This window comes from Crotalus tigris, unplaced genomic scaffold (genome assembly GCF_016545835.1).
Source record: "Crotalus tigris isolate CLP2741 ecotype Arizona unplaced genomic scaffold, ASM1654583v1 scf7180000017987.690289119674:8195010, whole genome shotgun sequence".
Taxonomy (NCBI): domain Eukaryota; kingdom Metazoa; phylum Chordata; class Lepidosauria; order Squamata; family Viperidae; genus Crotalus; species Crotalus tigris.
The window spans coordinates 7,475,271-7,492,620 of NW_024096758.1; the positions used below are offsets into that span (position 1 = coordinate 7,475,271).

A 17,350-nucleotide genomic window follows, 5' to 3' on the forward strand; every position below is an offset into this window, starting at 1 on the left:
TCAGTATCAAATTTGTACTGTTGTTGAACCCAACTGGAGGACAACAGTATTTTTTTATTTTCCTAGAATTTTCTCGTAAGTGTGGGGTCCACTTAAAAAAAAGGTGGGTTTGGGTTTTTTTTTTTTTTTTTGGATCCACTGAATATGTATCCATTGGTTGCAACAGGAAACGACTGAAGGGCTTTTCACCCAAGTCTGACACCATCATGGGTGAGCCAGAATGACTGGCCCAAAGTCACCCAGCCAGCCTTCATATCTAAGGCATGACTAGAACTCACACTCTCCTAACTTCTAGCCTGGTGCCTTAACCATTTAACCAAACTTGACAACAGATTGGGAAAGGTGAATGCTAAGCAGTGACCTGAATGCTCAATTTAGAAAGGGGCTGTTCATAGGAGAAATCCCAAGGTTCAAATCCTCAAACCTCCAATAAAAAGAAAACAAAGAAACAAAACGCAACCATATTATAGGGGATGGGAGATACCCTCTTGAAAGTTGCCAACAGAGTCAACAATATTATCCAAAATGGATTTGCAGTGTATTTCAGTTTTATTAGATATATATCCTGAAGTTCATATTGATCAAGGCAATGTACATAATCCTCTATTACAGTGGTTCTCTACCTGTGGGTCGGGACCCCATTTGAGGTCGAATGACCATTTCACGAGGGTTGCCAAACAACGCAGTCTGCCATTTTTTTCCCCCTTTTCCTTAGCTGTGCTACTCACTTTTATTCTATTGGCTTTTGAAAGCCAATAGAATAGACTCTCTTGAATAGAGTCTAATTCTATTGGCTTTCAAAAGCCAATAGGAATTGTCCAGACTGTCTCTGCCCTGCTGAACCCGCCAAAAGTCCCATTCTGCAAACGGTGCTGCACCAGTTGAGTAGTCCTCGACTTACGACCAGTTGAGTAGACCCCCGGTTGGGGGTCGCGGCATTAAAAAGGTTGAGAACCACTGCTCTATTATTTTCCTCACAACAGAGCCTGGCCCTAAGAACCTTAAGATATGGCAGCTTATTTTGCTTGTAGGATGAAAACTGTCCTTTTATGGGTTGTGGTTATACTATAGTGTGTGTGTGTGTGTATGTGTGTGTGTGTGTGTGTGTGTGATACTTTCATAACATCCCTTTGTCAAGGGCAGCCAATTGCCTGAGCCAATATTCCGGAGTCGTGAAAACAAATATCTTATAATCAGCTGGTTATACTTGAGATAAAAAATAATTATTGTCTATTAAATTTGTTTGCTGCCCTTCCCCCCCCCCCCCAAGGCAACTCTGGACAGTTTACAATATTAAGCTAATGATTTGCCCCGAAGCTTGTGCCCATCCTGGCCTGCTTTCTCCAATGAATTAAACTGCAGCTGGGTTCATCCGCGGTAGAAAGCTACGTTTTTGTTAATCACGATTCTTGAGTAAAAACTCCAGTTGACTAGGTTCACACTTCCTGCAGATGCAAGATCAAAGCCAACTACATCAGAGGCTACCTTGTGGTGTAAACCACCATCCTCAGAGCTGCATTCACTTCGCTTCACTTTAGCCAAGACCAAAGACCAAGGGCTTAACAAGGGATAAGAGCCCAGCGAAGCGACAGTGGTCTGGGTTGCAAAGGGCTCTCCGAGACCCTGAGATTGGGCAGGGCCGGTCTGGGTAGCAGCCTCCCGCTTGGTCCCCGCCACCAGGCTCCTTCCTCGCCCGGTGGCGGCGCTTTGCTGCAGTCCCGGAACCTGGAATCAATAACCAGCCCGCTCGCCCCCATTCTGCCACCATTTCCATGGAAACCGCCTGAGCCACTTCTTATTGGAGGGCTCGCAAGAACCCGGGCCGGGCGCTCCTGCTCGGCTGCGGCTTCTTGTTCCAAGCCCGAGGAATTTTGCTCCAGCCAGCTGGGAAGCCAAGGCGCCCGGTTTGGCCCCGAAGCCGGCCACGCGGGCGACTGAGCATGAGGCAGCCGTCCGGCCGGACAAAATCTCCGTAGTCCGACAGCACACACGGGAGAACTAAGAGACGGCGGCGACGGCCTGGAGCTCAAGGAGCGAGCGCCGTGGCTGCGCGCAGTGAGCAGCCGAGAGGTGCCGGCAAAAGGCGTCTGGCCGCCGAGGAGCCGCCGCCGGCCAGGGCATAAGCGGGCTGGAGAACTGGACCTTTTGTACAGCTGAACGCCAGGGACGCCGCCGCCGGCGGCGGTGGCGGCGGCTCCTCCTCCTCCTGCTGCCAGACCAGTGACAGCTCAGCAGGCGAAGGACGCGCGAGCCGAGCCCCTCGCGCCGAGGAGCCGCCGCCGCTCCAGGTCCTTCCACTCAGGCGGGGAAGCAGCTGCAGCTCCGCTCTTTCCCCACACGCTGCCTGGGCTGGCGCTGGGATGCCAGCGCGGGTCCCGGAGTCCCGTGGCAGCGACAGCCCGTGCGCCCCCAGCCCCGCCAGCCTCGCTGCGGTAACCGCGCCAGCCGCCGCCGTCGCCGCCGCCTCCTCCAAGCCGAGTCCGAAGGGAACGTCGCCCCCGCTGCTCCGCGCCGAAAGATGAAGAGGCAGGGCTGGGGGAAGCCCAACGCGCAGCTCCTCCAGGATTGGGCGCGGAGCAAGACCGGCGACGGCGCAGCTGAGCGCGGAGGGCACCTCTTGGTGGGAGCTATGCCGGAAAGTGCCGGGAGCCCTGGCGGGGCCGAAGGAACCCAGACAGCCCTGGAGTTGGAAGTCCCGTCTCGGGGAAGCTCTCCGTGCTCGGAGCAAGTGCCCGGGAGCACTGAAGTGTATCCCGCAGAAGGATTAGAAGGCTGTCCGGGGGAGGCACCGGTGCAGGTAAGGAGGTGGGTCGTCTAGTATGTGTTCCGTACAGGAAAGGAACGGTTGGATGTGATTCCCTGAGGAAGAACTTCCATGTTTGAAGACAGTCTATCTCTGAAAGTGTAGGAGGATGCCAGACTTGTGACATTTCAAAAGCAGTTGGTTGTCTGCAGATAGGAACAGGCAGGTTTGTTTCTGCCTGCAGAGTTTCCCTGCCTTCCTGTCTATCTGTGCCAGATAGTCCAGCTGGAGAGAGTCCAGCTCCAGCTGATGGATGACAATGTCTTACAACGTTAAAGGCTGATGGTGGCAGGTAATTTGGACCATCTTTTGAGATGTATGAGATGCAAAAGTTCATTATTTTTTAGATCATAAAGGGTCAGTTCCTTGACTGCCTCCCTATCTCTCAAGAGAATTTATTTTAATTGCAATTACTGAAGCCAAAAATAGGACCTGGAAGCTTTTGGATCTTACTAAGGGTAGGAGGCAAAGGATTGCTGTTGGTTGCTGCTGGAAACAGAATTCTGAGGATGGAGTAGATGGACCTTCCTCTGATCCTGCATAGCTCCTCCTAGGTTGCTCCCACTTTACTCTGGATTTTCTGCCCTTGGTAACCAATGCAAAATTATAACTCTCTTCTTTTTCATGGGGGTAGGGTAGGATGAGGTGTCTTCTTATTACAAATCTGTGACTGCAAGGAAGGATGTGGTAAACCTTATAGGCAGACATTAAGGAGGAACCATATTTCCCACATGGCATACAAGCTGCAGCACCCTTGCCATTTAAAAATCCGATTGGAAGGACCTTCTAAAGCTAGAAGAAACCCCCTTATTTTCTGGAGAAGCTAAAGTATAGCAAAAACGCAGCAGTGTCCATTAACTATTATGGCTACATGCAGCTGATATGTTCAAAAGCAATGTACCAATGGATGGGAAGCAACTGAAGGAAGGAGAATCTGCCTTGATGCCTTGCTGGCAGACCTTTTTGCAAGCACCTAGTGGCTACACTTGGTTGGCTTTGCTAATTTATTTATTAATAATTCCAGCTAGCACATTATCCTTAGGATGGGGTAGGATACAATCCATAAAATAAGGGGGGTAAAACACAGCAATTACCTTACTAACATAATCAAGAGACACAGATGTTGACAAGAATCAACATGGCATTACCAGACTGAGGTTATTAAGTTCCAAATGATAGAGCGAAAAGTCTTTACTTGTCAGAGAAATGTAAGCAAAGTGGCTGTTAGTCCGGTCTCCAAGAAGGGACATTTATTCTGGGGTTCCACAACAGAAGAGGTCCTTTTCTCTGCCCCCACATAATGCACTTTTCCTAACCTTGAGATGCCAAAGAGGAACCACCCTGCAGGTCTTAATTTTCAGCCAGGCATATACTGGGACAGATTCTCCCTCTTAATGTTGGGTTCCTAAACTGTTTAGGGTTTTAAATGTCACTGGGAAAATGTTGGACATCTGTCCGGTAGCATGTGAACCATCAGGGCAGTTGGCTTTGAACTGCTAGTATTATTCAACATGCTAAACCCAAAAGCCAGGCTAATAAAATGCAATTTTTCTGCATTTTCTCTGCTATACTCAAATAAATAAACACATCACATTATGGATTAATGTAATGAATTGAATTCATTCAAAATGCTGAACCCCAATCTATAAGCCCCTCTCCCCGATTTTAGTCTAATTTGTGCAGACTCAGCTATTGAGAAACAAGGAGCTGGATCAGATGAAGAAAGAAACCTTTTGATCTGATGCAGCCAAATTCCTCTTATATTCTTCCTGTGCTAATCATATTTTGCATTTATGTGCTTTTATGTGCTCCACCAGCACAGAAACACCTATGAGTGATCCATTTTAAATGAATGAGATTAGTAAAATGGATAGGGGTGTTTCCATCTACTGCTATCCTCTACTTGCTGAAATGAAGGTGTGTATGTGTGTGGGGGGGATGCCTCAGCTCAACCCACCTCACAGGATTGTTGTTCTGGAGAAAAATAGAAAATATACTATATATTCCACTTTGACTCCTGGAAGAAAGGGAGGATATAAATACAATACTCATTTGATGTGTAGTGTTTGAATATATGTGTATATTGTGAGGACTACTAGATTTTGTTAGACATATATGCAAATCTACCTTCAAAACATGTTCTTTTATTGATTTAGTAAGCTGTTGTTGCTATACCCATATTACAGAAGGTATGTAGAAGCATCAAGGCTGGGGGAAGAATGGCTAGATGAAATCAGGGCTTCTCTTTAGTCATTATGTCATCCCACTTTTTGGGGTTGTCCCAAGGGGGAGAGGGGGAGGGGGCAGGGGGGATATGTTTGCTTTAAGGTCACTGGAGAAGGAAGAGTGAATTTCAGATTCCCAAATCAGATTTACTGCTTGTCTCCCCAATCAGAAACCACAAAGCAAAACTCAACAGACCCAATGGATCTAAAACAAATTGCACACATCTGTTCTTATACTGCCTTCTTTTGGGAGTGGCTCTACTTCAGGGTCTCAGATACAGGAAGAACTTTCTAAATCCAAGCATCCTGGATTTAGCTCCAATCCTTTTGTAAAAATGAGCATCTGTATCCACCCAAAAATGCAAGATGTTTTGCTATTTATGTGATTTGGGCTGTTCTCGGGAGAGCAAAAGCAACTTTTACATTCCCAAGAAGCTTACTGCATTGGACACTGCTTAATGGGGGAAATAGTCTGGATTCCTTGCAGTTAAAATGTCACACAAAAGAGGCGGGGCCCTTAAGGGATCCCTGCATTGGATCAAAGCACCCTGGTTTTTCATGAGCTCCTTGCCCCTTGATTGTAATCTAGCTCCATGCTTTTGTGTAAATGAAGGCACTTTTTCTAACTGCTGAGAATGCATCCTTGGTCTTCGAGAATGTGGTTACATGCTGGGAGTATCTATGCCAGTTGGGTGTAATTTCTTGATAGGATTTGAGCCCCCAACATGCTCAGTTTTAGAAATCTAGCACAATGAAAAATCTGGGACAAATAAAGCATTTTACTTTGGATTTCTGAAATGACACTTTCTGATCTGTGTTACAATTCATGTCTCTTTCAACATCTAGTTCCTTAGATTTTAGATCAAGTAACATGTTGCATGGTGCTTACCAATTGATCAAGCTGATACCCGACCCATCTCTCACACATGAGAAGCTGTCTGAGAGTTGATCTGGTGAGACCTGGGAAACTGACTTTCTTGGTTACTGTTCCTACCCTGTGGAGCAACATCCCCACCCTCACCCTCAAGACCTATATGGTCCTGAGCCAGCTGACCTTTAAAAAGGCCTTGATGACCTAGTGCAGTGTTTCCCAAACTTGACAATTTTAAGGCATGTGGACTTCAACTCCCAGAATTCCACAGCCAGCGTTGCTGGCTGTGGAATTCTGGGAGTTGAAGTCCTCATGCCTTAAAATTGTCAAGTTTGGGAAACACTGACCTAGTGGTTCATGAAGCACTGTGCCAGGATATTGTGTGAGCCAGTAATTTATTAATATTTATGTGAATTTTGATCATGTGCTACAGCAGGGGTAGGCAACCTTGGCTCTTTTATGATTTGTGGAATTCAACTCCCAGAATTCCTGAGCCAGCTATGCTCAGCTATTCTGGGAGCTGAATTCCACGAGTCATAAAAGAGCCAAGGTTGCCTACCCCTGTGCTATAGGGTCTGTTCTTTTGGGAGGGGGTGGGGGTGTTCTGGATTTTTTTTTTTAAAAAAAATCTTTGCCACTTTTAATGCTGTTAACTACCTTTAGGCATTTGTGAGTGAGTGGGAAGCCATAGCAATAAAATAAAATAAAATAAAATAAAATAAAATCGGATTTCGGTTTTTCACTATATTGTATATTCAAGCTTCAATGAGAGAGGAAAATATTTTCCCAAACTAAGAAGCCATCAGATACTTTTTTTAGCAGCCCGGGAAGAGAGAAGGAATGAAAGAGATACTTAGTGGTGCTTGAGGGCAACAGAAACCCTGTTCTTACAGATGCATTCTAGTCTCTCTTTAAACAAGAGAAGCTCCCTTTGAAGCCATAGACGCTACAATGGAAGATGTTTCTGCAATGGAAAACTGTTCATTGGGATTAGAGAACTGGATGCTAAAGGGGATGGTGGCATTGTGGCTGCATCCATGGGTGTGGGTCAGATCAACTTACTTTGCATTTGGTTTCTCAACTCTGCGCCTGGAAGGTCCAACTCTACAAATTAGAATGCTTTTAGATAGTGAGTAATTTTAATTGCTTCTCTTGATATTTGTTTTTTTTAAAAAAATGTTTACTTATTTGAATCCCACCTTTATTATCTTTACAAATAACTCCAGGCGGCGAACATACCCAACATCCCTTCCTCCTAATTTCCCTAAAACAATAACCCTGAGGTGGGTTGGGCTGAGAGGGTGACTGGTCTAAGCCTACTTGGCTTTCGTTGCTAAGATGGGGCTTGAACTCTTTCGCTTTCTAACCTGATGCCTTAACCTCTAGACCACGGGTGTCAAACTGCTGGCCCGCAGGCTGGTTGCATCATGCAGAGGCCGCACCCACCCCAGCTCCGGCAATGCGAAAAAAGTGATATGTCACGACGCAGTGAGTTTGACACCCGTGCTCTAGATCAAACTGGCTCACCACCTTAATTCTACCTTTATTAATGTTATAGTAACTTGGGGTGACGAACATATTAAATGCTTCTTCCTCCTCCCATTTTTCCCAAAACAACAACCCTGTGACATGGGTTGGGCTGGGAGAATTTTGCTTTCTCCTCTTAAATGCTTTATTTTCTGTTTAAAACATTCTTTTTATTCCCTTTATTCTAAGAGGGAAAAAGTGATGGGAAAATATGGAAGGATTATAAATCCAAGGCAACTTCTGCATTGAAGTTATGGCTTGATTTGTGCAATCTAAGTGGCTACGTTAAAATGTAATTTGTAGTTCTGTGTGTTATGGAAGTCCAGCCACTGTGTTAGCATGTTGTGTGAACCACATGGGAGAATATGGCAAGTTGATTAAGGCTGTTTAGGGTTCTTTATACAACATGCTTAAGTTGGATACTGAAGTATAACATTTTCTACATTTGTACATACCACCAAGCCACAAAACCAAACCAAGAAAACCACAAAGAAGAGGGAGTCAAGCTATTCTCCAAAGCACCTGAAGGCAGGACAAGAAGCAACGGATGGAAACTAATCAAGGAGAGAAGCAATCTAGAATTAAGGAGAAACTTCCTGAGAGTTAGAACAATTAACCAGTGGAACAATCTGCTTCCCGAAGCGGTGAATGCTCCAACACTGGAAGTTTTTAAGAAGAGACTGGACAGCCATCTGTCTGAAATGGTATAGGGTTTCCTGCCTGAGCAGGGGGTTGGACTAGATGACTTCCAAGATCCCTTCCAACTTTATCATCATCATCATCATCATCATCATCATCATCATCATCATCATCATCACTATTACTACTATTATTATTAGTTCAAAAGTAACTGAGTTTAGCATTTTGATGGATGATGTTGCTGGGTGTTTATCTGATATGGTTCAGAGTGTGCCCACTTATGCATGCACATATGTGCCATAGACAAAGGCAGGGTTTGAGAGCTGGAACATAACTCAGGTTGCTGCAGTCAAGTCATTGGATGGACTAAACTGAACAGAACATTTTGATCATGGATCGGCTTTGATGGAGTGGCCCCATCATGAGAAAAACATGATGGGACAAGGCCTTAGCCCCCCCCCCTTCTTCCTGTGTAGGTTCAAAAAGAGACCAGGACAAATGCTAGCTTGGATAAAATTTAAGCTTAATTAGAAAAATGAAATGCTCTGCACGTGTTTACTAATTTTCCTTGTCAAAGTATGAATCCTTGGTAATTTTGGGAGGAGTTATCAGAGTCATACTGAGCCTTTGGAGAAGCCCAGGCTGTGAATATGTGCTGTGTATCACTTTGCCCTTAAAAAATTAAGAAATTTTTTATTCCACCTTTATTATTTTTATAAATAACTTAAGGTGGAAAACATATCTAATATACTCTTTCCTCCTCCTATTTTCCCCACAACACCAATCCTGTGAGGTGGGTTGGCCTGAGAGAAAGGGACTAGCCCAAAGTCACCCAGTTGGCTTTCATGCCTAAGGCAGGACTAGAACTCACAGTCTCACAGGTTTCTAGCCTGGTGCCTTCACCTGAGATCAAACTGGGTCTCTTAATTATTTTCTGTGAGAGAAGGAGGATTAAAGGAGTACTGAAAAACTAAACAGTAAAATAGTAACTTCTTTTTAACTTGCCTTAAGAGGGGCCAGTTTTGAATATAGAGAATCTATTTTCAACTATCATTGGGTATGCAGTAAAGTTGAAGATGGTCCAGCTACCTCTTCTTGTGATCAATCAGGTGGCTTTGAAAAGTTCACAAAGAGTGGTTGAGGGACATATTTTTTTCATATTAATTGCTCATCTTGTTTATGTTTTTACTATTTAAACTGTATTCAGTTCTGGTTGCTGACAGGACCTCCTGGTAAACCTTGTGCTACAAACTCTCTATTGACTTGGCAGCAGGAGAGGCACCTCCAAGAATGGAGCAGTGTCACAGAATAACACCCACAGTTATAACAATGATCTTCTAGCACCCCCATTGTGCTTAATTCTGTGCTTCCACACTGGGATTACATTGCCACCTCCATGTCAAAGATGAACAGCAAAACAGTGTTCTTGAAACCGAAAAAATTATCTATATTAGGTCAAACCAGAAAAAAACACTGTTCCAATAACCAAATTAATTGTATTATGTGAATGCCACCTGCGTATTCAATATGATCTTAGGCAACGAGACAAAAGGAAGTTGAGCTTAATAATTTCACTAATGAGATGTTCAGATACTTAATGACTACATTGTTGATGATCTCAATAATGAAAAAAAGTGAGTTAGCCTTTCAGACTTTGGAAGAACAGTCTATGGACACGGGTTCACCCCTGGAGTTTTAAACCAGTGAGTTTCTCAACCTTAGCTTAAAGCTGCTGAGGTTGAGAAACACTGGCTTAAATAGAGGTTGGATTGTCATCTGTAGGAATGCAATAGTAGTGAATTCCTGCCCTGCTGGGTAAGACGGTGTACGGCTGGTCTCCAAAGTCCTGTCCAAACTGATGTTTGATTATTCTATGATTTCAATAGATGTACGTATCCCTCCCCCCAAAAAATCCAGTATTGCTTGGAGTATGAGCAACCAGTGCTGCAGAGAGAAAAACAATGAACATTGCTCTTACAAAATATGTATTGAAACTAAACTCCCATACACATCAGTTAGTTAGTATGGCCAAACCTTGACTGGGAATTACACACCTGGAAGGATGTGAGAGGCCCATTTGTTGCTTTCTCAGTAACTTCTGTTTACTTGCTTTGGGGCAGTGCCAGATTCCAAACCGGCAGAACTTTGGAACAGATCCAATAAGACTTTTCATATGAGTAAATGTTATTGAACTATAGCCTCTCCTTAATATTATGACTCTGATTTTGATTTATGTAGAAGAGAGGAACTTACAGATCTTTAATATAGGAGTGAGCCTGTGGTCCAACTCAATATCCATTGATATATTTCTTCTCTTACAGTATTTAATAATCTTTTTACAATATAGTATCATTTGATCAGTACAGCAATTTGTGATTATTGATTCCACAGATTGATACAGGACTAGACAATCTCTTTTTCCCCACATTTTCCCAGACATATATATGCATGCCAATAGTGAGGGATGGTCCCAGCTCAACAGCAAAGGGGAGATGAGATTGAAGGTTCGGGAAAGGAGTTGCAGGATCGAATCTGGGTTAGTCACTGGGACCAAAAGTTTAGTCTTCCGAGTTTTCGGACGCGTGCTGGAGCCCATCCTCAGGGGACTTCTCTGTATGCTTTGGGCTGTTCTGTATTTATGTGGTGCATGTTGTATGTAATTGTTCCCTATGCTGCCAAGCCTTTGCCTCCTGAGTACTTGATAAGCTGGTGGTAAATCAGCACTCCTGTTGATTGACCAGGCTATTTCCAAGCTTCAATCACTTCCCTGGCTGTTTTTATGCTTGCTTGTCCAACAATCTTAGTAGCTGCAAAATTGAAGGTATGTCCTTGTTTATTTCAATATGAGGCTACCAATGAGTTTGGGTCTCCTTGTCTGACTGCTAGCTTGTCTTCTTGCAATCTGGTGGTTACTTCCTCCCTGTCTGTCCTACATAGTCACAGGGGCAATACAAGTGGGGGATCTGGTGGATTACATTGGAAGTATCTCCCACCTCCAAGCAATCTTTACAGTGCACAATTTGGCCTCTTATGATAGCCTCTGGCCACAGAACAGCCCAAAGCACACAAGAAATTTCCTGAGGATGGACTCTAGCATGACCTTTGCATATCGGTGAAGAGATGAAAAAAAGGAAAGACTTGGGGAAATGTTTTAGACTCCCAGGTCCCAGGTGAGGAGCTAGATGGGGAGACCTCAGGGAGCAGATAGAGAAATCTTGTGGGTCAGGCTTACCTCAACCCTCCATAAATCTGAAGGTAAGGGTGAAGGATTTATAATTCATCATTTGCATCTGCCACAGACCCGTCATACGGTAAAGAAGGCTGCTCCGTTATGTGCACCAGATTTTTTAGTCTTAATATGTCAGCTTGAATCATTCTCTTTGGGATGTCACCACTTTCCAGAATCAAATGACCTGTCCTCTCAGAGAAGCCAATTACTTTTCATTCTGTGAGATTCAACCTTGAATGCATAGCAGTTTTTTAAAGTCCTGGTTGATTTGAAAGGAACATTCGTTGCTCATTCAAAAAGAATTCAAACAGACGGGTGGCTAAGGGAGGATTGAAAGTGCAACTGGCTGCTTTAAATGCACCAGGCTTTGCTGGAACAGCATAGATTTAATTATATCTGAGTTCTCCAAAGATCTTGCAAGGGGTAATTCCTGCTAGGCTGCAAAATGATAGTATTTGGTATGCTGCTGAATCATGGAGAGATTGCCTAGGGCAGAGGAGCACAAGCCAGAGCCTGAGGGCTGTATATGACCTCCAAGAAGCTTATGTATACCTTTTGCCCCACATGTATCCCTAGCCTAGATCCTCCTTTTCTTTATTCATTCTATGCCTCCTAGTGATAGGATAAAAATCATACATGTCAATGAATATTATAGATCTATTTAAATAACAAGCATAAACTGGCCATTGAATTAATTAATGCATTCTCATAATATAAGGAATCATAACTTAATATGTTGGCTGGACTTCCATAAGATGCTAAGCTATAAATAAAACTAGCTGATTAGCAGCAAGCAAGCTTAGAATGCTCTGAGAATACACTTGCTCAGTCTTGATCTGACCTGGTTTTTATTTATTTAGCATATGGCATATCATACATGGATTAGCAGTATAAATGAACATTTCAACTAGATTAGCAGAACCCAATAAAATATAAATGTCAAAATGATCTATGTTCAAATATCAACGTCTAGGCCAATGATGGCGAACCTTTTAGAGACCAAGTGCCCAAACTGCAATCCCAAACCCATTTATGCATCGTCGAGTGCCGGATGGGTGTGGCCCATTGGGTGGGCATGTCCCATTGGGTGGGCGTGGCTTGGGTGGGCGTGGCTGCAGTGGTAACGGCAGACTGGGTGGGACTAAAAAGTTCAATCAATTCCAACTTTGCAAGATCTTTTTTTTCCCCGCAAGAAGTTGAAATTGCTGATTGAATCTTTTTTTTTTTTTTTTGCACACGGTGGTGGATGCCTAAAGCGAAAAGGTTTTATAAAACCCAGCTGAAGGCCTAGGACTGGGGCGATGGTGCGCGTGCCCAGAGAGAAGGCTCTGAGTGCCGCCTCTGGCACCCATGCCATAGGTTCACCACCACTGGTCTAGGCCATCTAACCATTGAAGCGCAGCACTGTTTATATTAAAAATGTCAGATTCTGGACCAGTATATGCCCTCAGCTTACAGCCAGTCATGATGTGATTTACAGGTTGACTTGGGACTCTGCAATCACACTGTAGGGAGGATACTATGCCCCATTTATATAGAGAGTCCCAGCAGACACCATGGGACATGTGAATCCTATTCAGTATTGTCCATTGCTGATGTGATAGTTCAAAGCCTGCCACCTTTTTTGTGGGGTCAATTTATAGGTTTTCCTATGACTGGGCATCCAGCGACCCATTTGGCTTTCCATTGGGAATTGATGTTAAAGTTGTTGGGCAGATGTTGTGCAAGTGCCAGTCGGGGTTTCCTGAATTTGAATCTTCTTGCTGATAAATGAGGAATGTCAACATGCACCAGTAGGAGGGACCTGGTAAAATCCCATGTGTAAGGATGGTGGTGCAACATCCCATTTAAGAGCTAGCTGCTCTACAGCTGTCAATCTCCTTAACCTGCTTGCTGGGACATTATAAGAGATAAAGTCCTACATCCCCGCAGGCAACAGACTGAGAAAATGTTGCTTCATTTATACTTCCAAAAATGAAGGGAAAATGCTGTTACTCTGAGTTTTTGAATATTTCACACATACTTTGTGCTCAAACATGGGAATAGGATTTAATGAATTCAGTATGGGGATGACTGCTGCTTTCTTCTAAAAGGCTGACATGAGGTTGCTATTTCTCAGGGAAAGATACTCAGCACATGCCCCAAAGGGTTGCTTTATATAACAGCAAAAGAAAAAATTAAAATATGATTCTTCCACATTGGGGAGACTTATCACCCTTTACAGTATTAGGAAGAACACATCTCAGATTTTTTTAAAATTTCTCTTTTGATTTTTATATTTATTTTATTTACTGAGCCCGGCAGCTGTAAGACTGGGAAGGAAGGACAAAAAGCTCTTTGGGAATATATTTTGTAGATGCCTGGAAGTTATTGCATAGCTTCAATGAGTCTGACATCATCAGTGAAGGCTCAGAGGTGTGGAGACACAGCTAAATTAACTACTGTCGCTTTGGGTGTGAGCCAAAAGTTCCCAAATCCCTCTTTCCTTAAACAAACAGTCAGGGAAAAAAGCCACAGGATGTTTGAATTTGAATTTGAAAAAGGATTTGTCTATTACTCAAAAGACATGGTAACCAGTAATATAATGATGCGGAAAATCAAGAGCAAGGGAGACAGCATTTGTAAGAATTGCATTTTCCATTGCATGTGGCTGATATTGAGAGTGTATATGTATACGTATATGTATATGTATATGTATATGTATATGTATATGTATATGTATATGTAGGTCTTTGGTTATTTGGGTTTTCTCCTGCGTCAAATTGGAAGTGTCTTGGCGACTTTTCGACGAAGTCCCATTTGTCATCTTCAGGCTGGTGTTTTCAGCTTCATGCTTCTAGGAGCAATGTGTGATCGTAGCTGTTTCTTCCTTTTAACTGCCAGTGGGGGTATGAACTGATTGGATGGGAGCTTGGCTGTGTTCTGATTGGGTGGAGGTGTATTCTGATTGGTTAGGGGCTTGGCTGTGCTCTGATTGGATGGGGGGTTGGATATGCTCTGATTGGATGGGGGAGTGTTCTGCTTGGGTGGGGGCTTTGTTGTGCTCGGGTTAGTCTGAGTTGCAGGGGGATTTAAGATGGTGAGCTGCATTGCTGTTGTTTGGCTTCGCGTTCGTGGTCGTGCCTCATCTTCATGGCGGGTATCAGTTTGCTTCATGTATGGATTGGAGGGGTTTAAAGTGGCTAATGATGCAGCTGTGGTCTGGCTTCTGGTTTGTGGTCGTGCATCATCATCGGTGTGGGTTTGGGTTTGCTTTTTGCGTGGATGTATGGTGGTGACATCCTGTGTGGTTTTCCTGAGTGTGGGTCTGGTGTCATTCTTTGTGTTAGGGACTCATTTGTCAATAAGGGCGGGTTTCCAAATGGCTGGTAGGTGGGAGGTATCATCTCGTTTATTCATGCTGTGTGGGCGTTTTTCTATCTCAATGGCTTCCCTGATTATTCTGTTATTAAAGTGTTCAATTTTGGCGATAGTTCTGGTCTTTTTAAAGTCAATATCATGTCCTGTGGCTTTAAGGTGTCGGACCAGGGAAGAAGTTGGTTCCTCTTTTTTGACTGAGTTCTTATGTTCTTCAATGTGTGCATTTATTGTTCTGTTGGTTTGTCCGATGTATGTGATGGAACAAGTGGTGCATGGGATTTCATAAACTCCTTGATTTTCTAACTCAGCTAAGACTAACCCAAGCACAACAAAGCCCTCACCCAAACAGAACATTCCCCCATCCAATCAGAGCACAGCCAACCCCCCATCCAATCAGAGCACAGCCAAGCCCCTAACCAATCAGAACACACCTCCACCCAATCAGAACATAGCTAAGCTCCCATCCAATCAGTTCATACCCCCACTGGCAGTTAAAAGAAAGAAACAGCTACGATCACACATTGCTCCTAGAAGCACGAAGCTGAAAACACCAGCCTGAAGATGACGAATGGGACTTCGTCGAAACATCGCCAAGATACTTCCAATTTGACGTGGGAGAAAACCCAAATAACCAAAGACCTACATACAAACACCCGCGAAAACCTCAGAAAACGTATATGTATATGTACACACACAAACACACACAAATATATATATATACACACACATATCTGTATGTATATATATATGTATATGTATACACACACATATATACTATATATATACATTCAGATATATATATATATCTGGGAGATATATATATCTAGGAGAAAACCTACCAGGATGACATTGACACAGTGGTGTATGTTGTTATTTTCTCATGATAACTGTTAAGAATTTGGTTCCATTCTACACAACTTGTACATATAGCCCTCTCCATCCAATCAAGATGAATTGGTGTTCAAGCATTTAAATGTTGGGAGCTATTGTTAACACATCTAGAGAAAAATAGAATAAGAAAACCTTCCTGGAGTGTAATTAGTAAAGAATGAGTTAATAATAATCTCCCTTTTTCCTCCTTTTTCTGTATTTCCTTTAACTCCTCCTTCTGCTTTACAGTATGGTGTGAGTTATCCCTGTATTCTGCGTCAAAACCAAGTGCTTCTGACAGCCCTAGAGGAGTTGCAGATACGTTGTGCCAGCCTGAAGAAGGAAAACAATCTTCTGGTAAGAGGCATGCAAGAGTTGTATGCATGGTACCCAAATGTTGTTTAGTCAAGCATGATTGAACAGTCTCTGGTTACCTAGATGTTGTTGGGCTTCAACTCCTATCATCACTGGTGATTGAAATTGAAGCACAACACTATCTGGAGATCTATAAGCTGACAATCCTGAGTTATTGTATTGGGCATCAAAGATGGCTTGTATAATTCCAAAGATGTTCCTTTGCAATGACATTTGAGGGCATAAAAAAGGGTATTTGAAACTCTGGGTTCCAAATGATGCAGACCAATGCTTTCAGCACAGGGCTGAACAAACTGTTTTGGCACTTGAAATAGAATATCTAAGCCATGCTCCACTTCTGCTAATTAAAACAGGGTAGCAAGCTTTTGTCCTGCCAAAGTTCCACTGAGTGAAAGGGCAAGATTTCCATAGCTTTATAATTGCAGTTAGAATTCCTTGCTGGCTGCTGCCCCTTGGTTCAGATTGTTCTCCCGTTTTTCCGTGAATCTTAAAAACATTTTGAAAGTATTGCCTTAAGAGGCTAATGAACTTTGGGTTGTAAGGAGCTGTCTCATCTTAAGCCAGGCTGTTGAAGTTGGAAGGCTGGACCAATATGCTGATTGGAATGATGGGAACCAGGCTACAAAATGTAGATGGGGCCAGGATGAAGAAATGGATGAGGCCAACCAAACAAGGATGCTCTACCATTAATTAAATACAATCAATTAAGCAGTATTTTTGGAAGGGTTTTGGGAATTGCTCCTAAGACTTAAGATGAGCAGATGAGGGCTTGGGGCTTTACATCTATATGCCTGCTCTATCGAGTGCAAAATTATCTAACCTGGTGCCCCTCCAGATGTCTCTACTGCAACAGTTGCAATCCCACATATCTGGAGGACATCACAATGGACAAGGTTGCTGCTGTCAGTTTGACTTGAAAAGTTTCTCCAGGATCTCAGAAAGCTCTTTTGCAGTTTTGTGCTTGCTAGTTTTCCAGGAATTTTTGCAAACCTTTGTGTACCACTATGGGCCACTCACTGCTTTCGGAATGCAGGAATACATAATATCATCCTCCATCCAACTCTCAGTCTATTGCAAGTGCATCCCAATTGCAATTCAAAACTGCTGCTTTTTGAACTGAGATGCCTTAAGCTCTTCAGAGTAGATGGTCTACATTGCTTTGTTCAGGTCTAGTAGTTCCAGCTCTGATTGGTTGCAGTGCCTGATATGTCTCTTTTCCCTCCAGTGCTTAGTTGCTACCCATTTCAAACTAGGCTGTTAGTAGTGTTCTCTGCTGGTCAGCTGTTGGTTTGTTTATTTTTAATAATCTTGCAGTTGTTCCAAAATGACCTATTAAGTCAATGAACCATCCTCCACTCTAGAGGCTCATGCTCCATTCAACCTTTACATCGGTGTATCTCCCAGTTTTAACCCTTTCAGTTTCTGCTCAGGCTGGGTGAAGCATGCTACCT

General features: G+C 43.4%; 1 protein-coding gene across 8 annotated transcripts in view; it reads left to right on the plus strand.

Annotated features, from left to right (window-relative positions):
- Positions 1-1,634: 1,634 nt before the first annotated feature.
- Positions 1,635-17,350, plus strand: part of TSPOAP1 (TSPO associated protein 1) — an 85,373-nt gene continuing 69,657 nt past the window's right edge. For 6 of the 8 annotated variants that reach the window (XM_039346283.1, XM_039346285.1, XM_039346281.1 and 3 more), the window contains exons 1-2: positions 1,636-2,797; positions 15,774-15,881. In XM_039346283.1, coding sequence (XP_039202217.1) covers positions 2,519-2,797; positions 15,774-15,881 — 387 coding nt within the window. In that variant the 5' untranslated portion in view covers positions 1,636-2,518. Of the gene's footprint in view, positions 2,798-15,773; positions 15,882-17,350 lie in introns of all 8 variants that reach the window. The other 2 variants (XM_039346282.1, XM_039346289.1) reach the window with 1 other exon arrangement.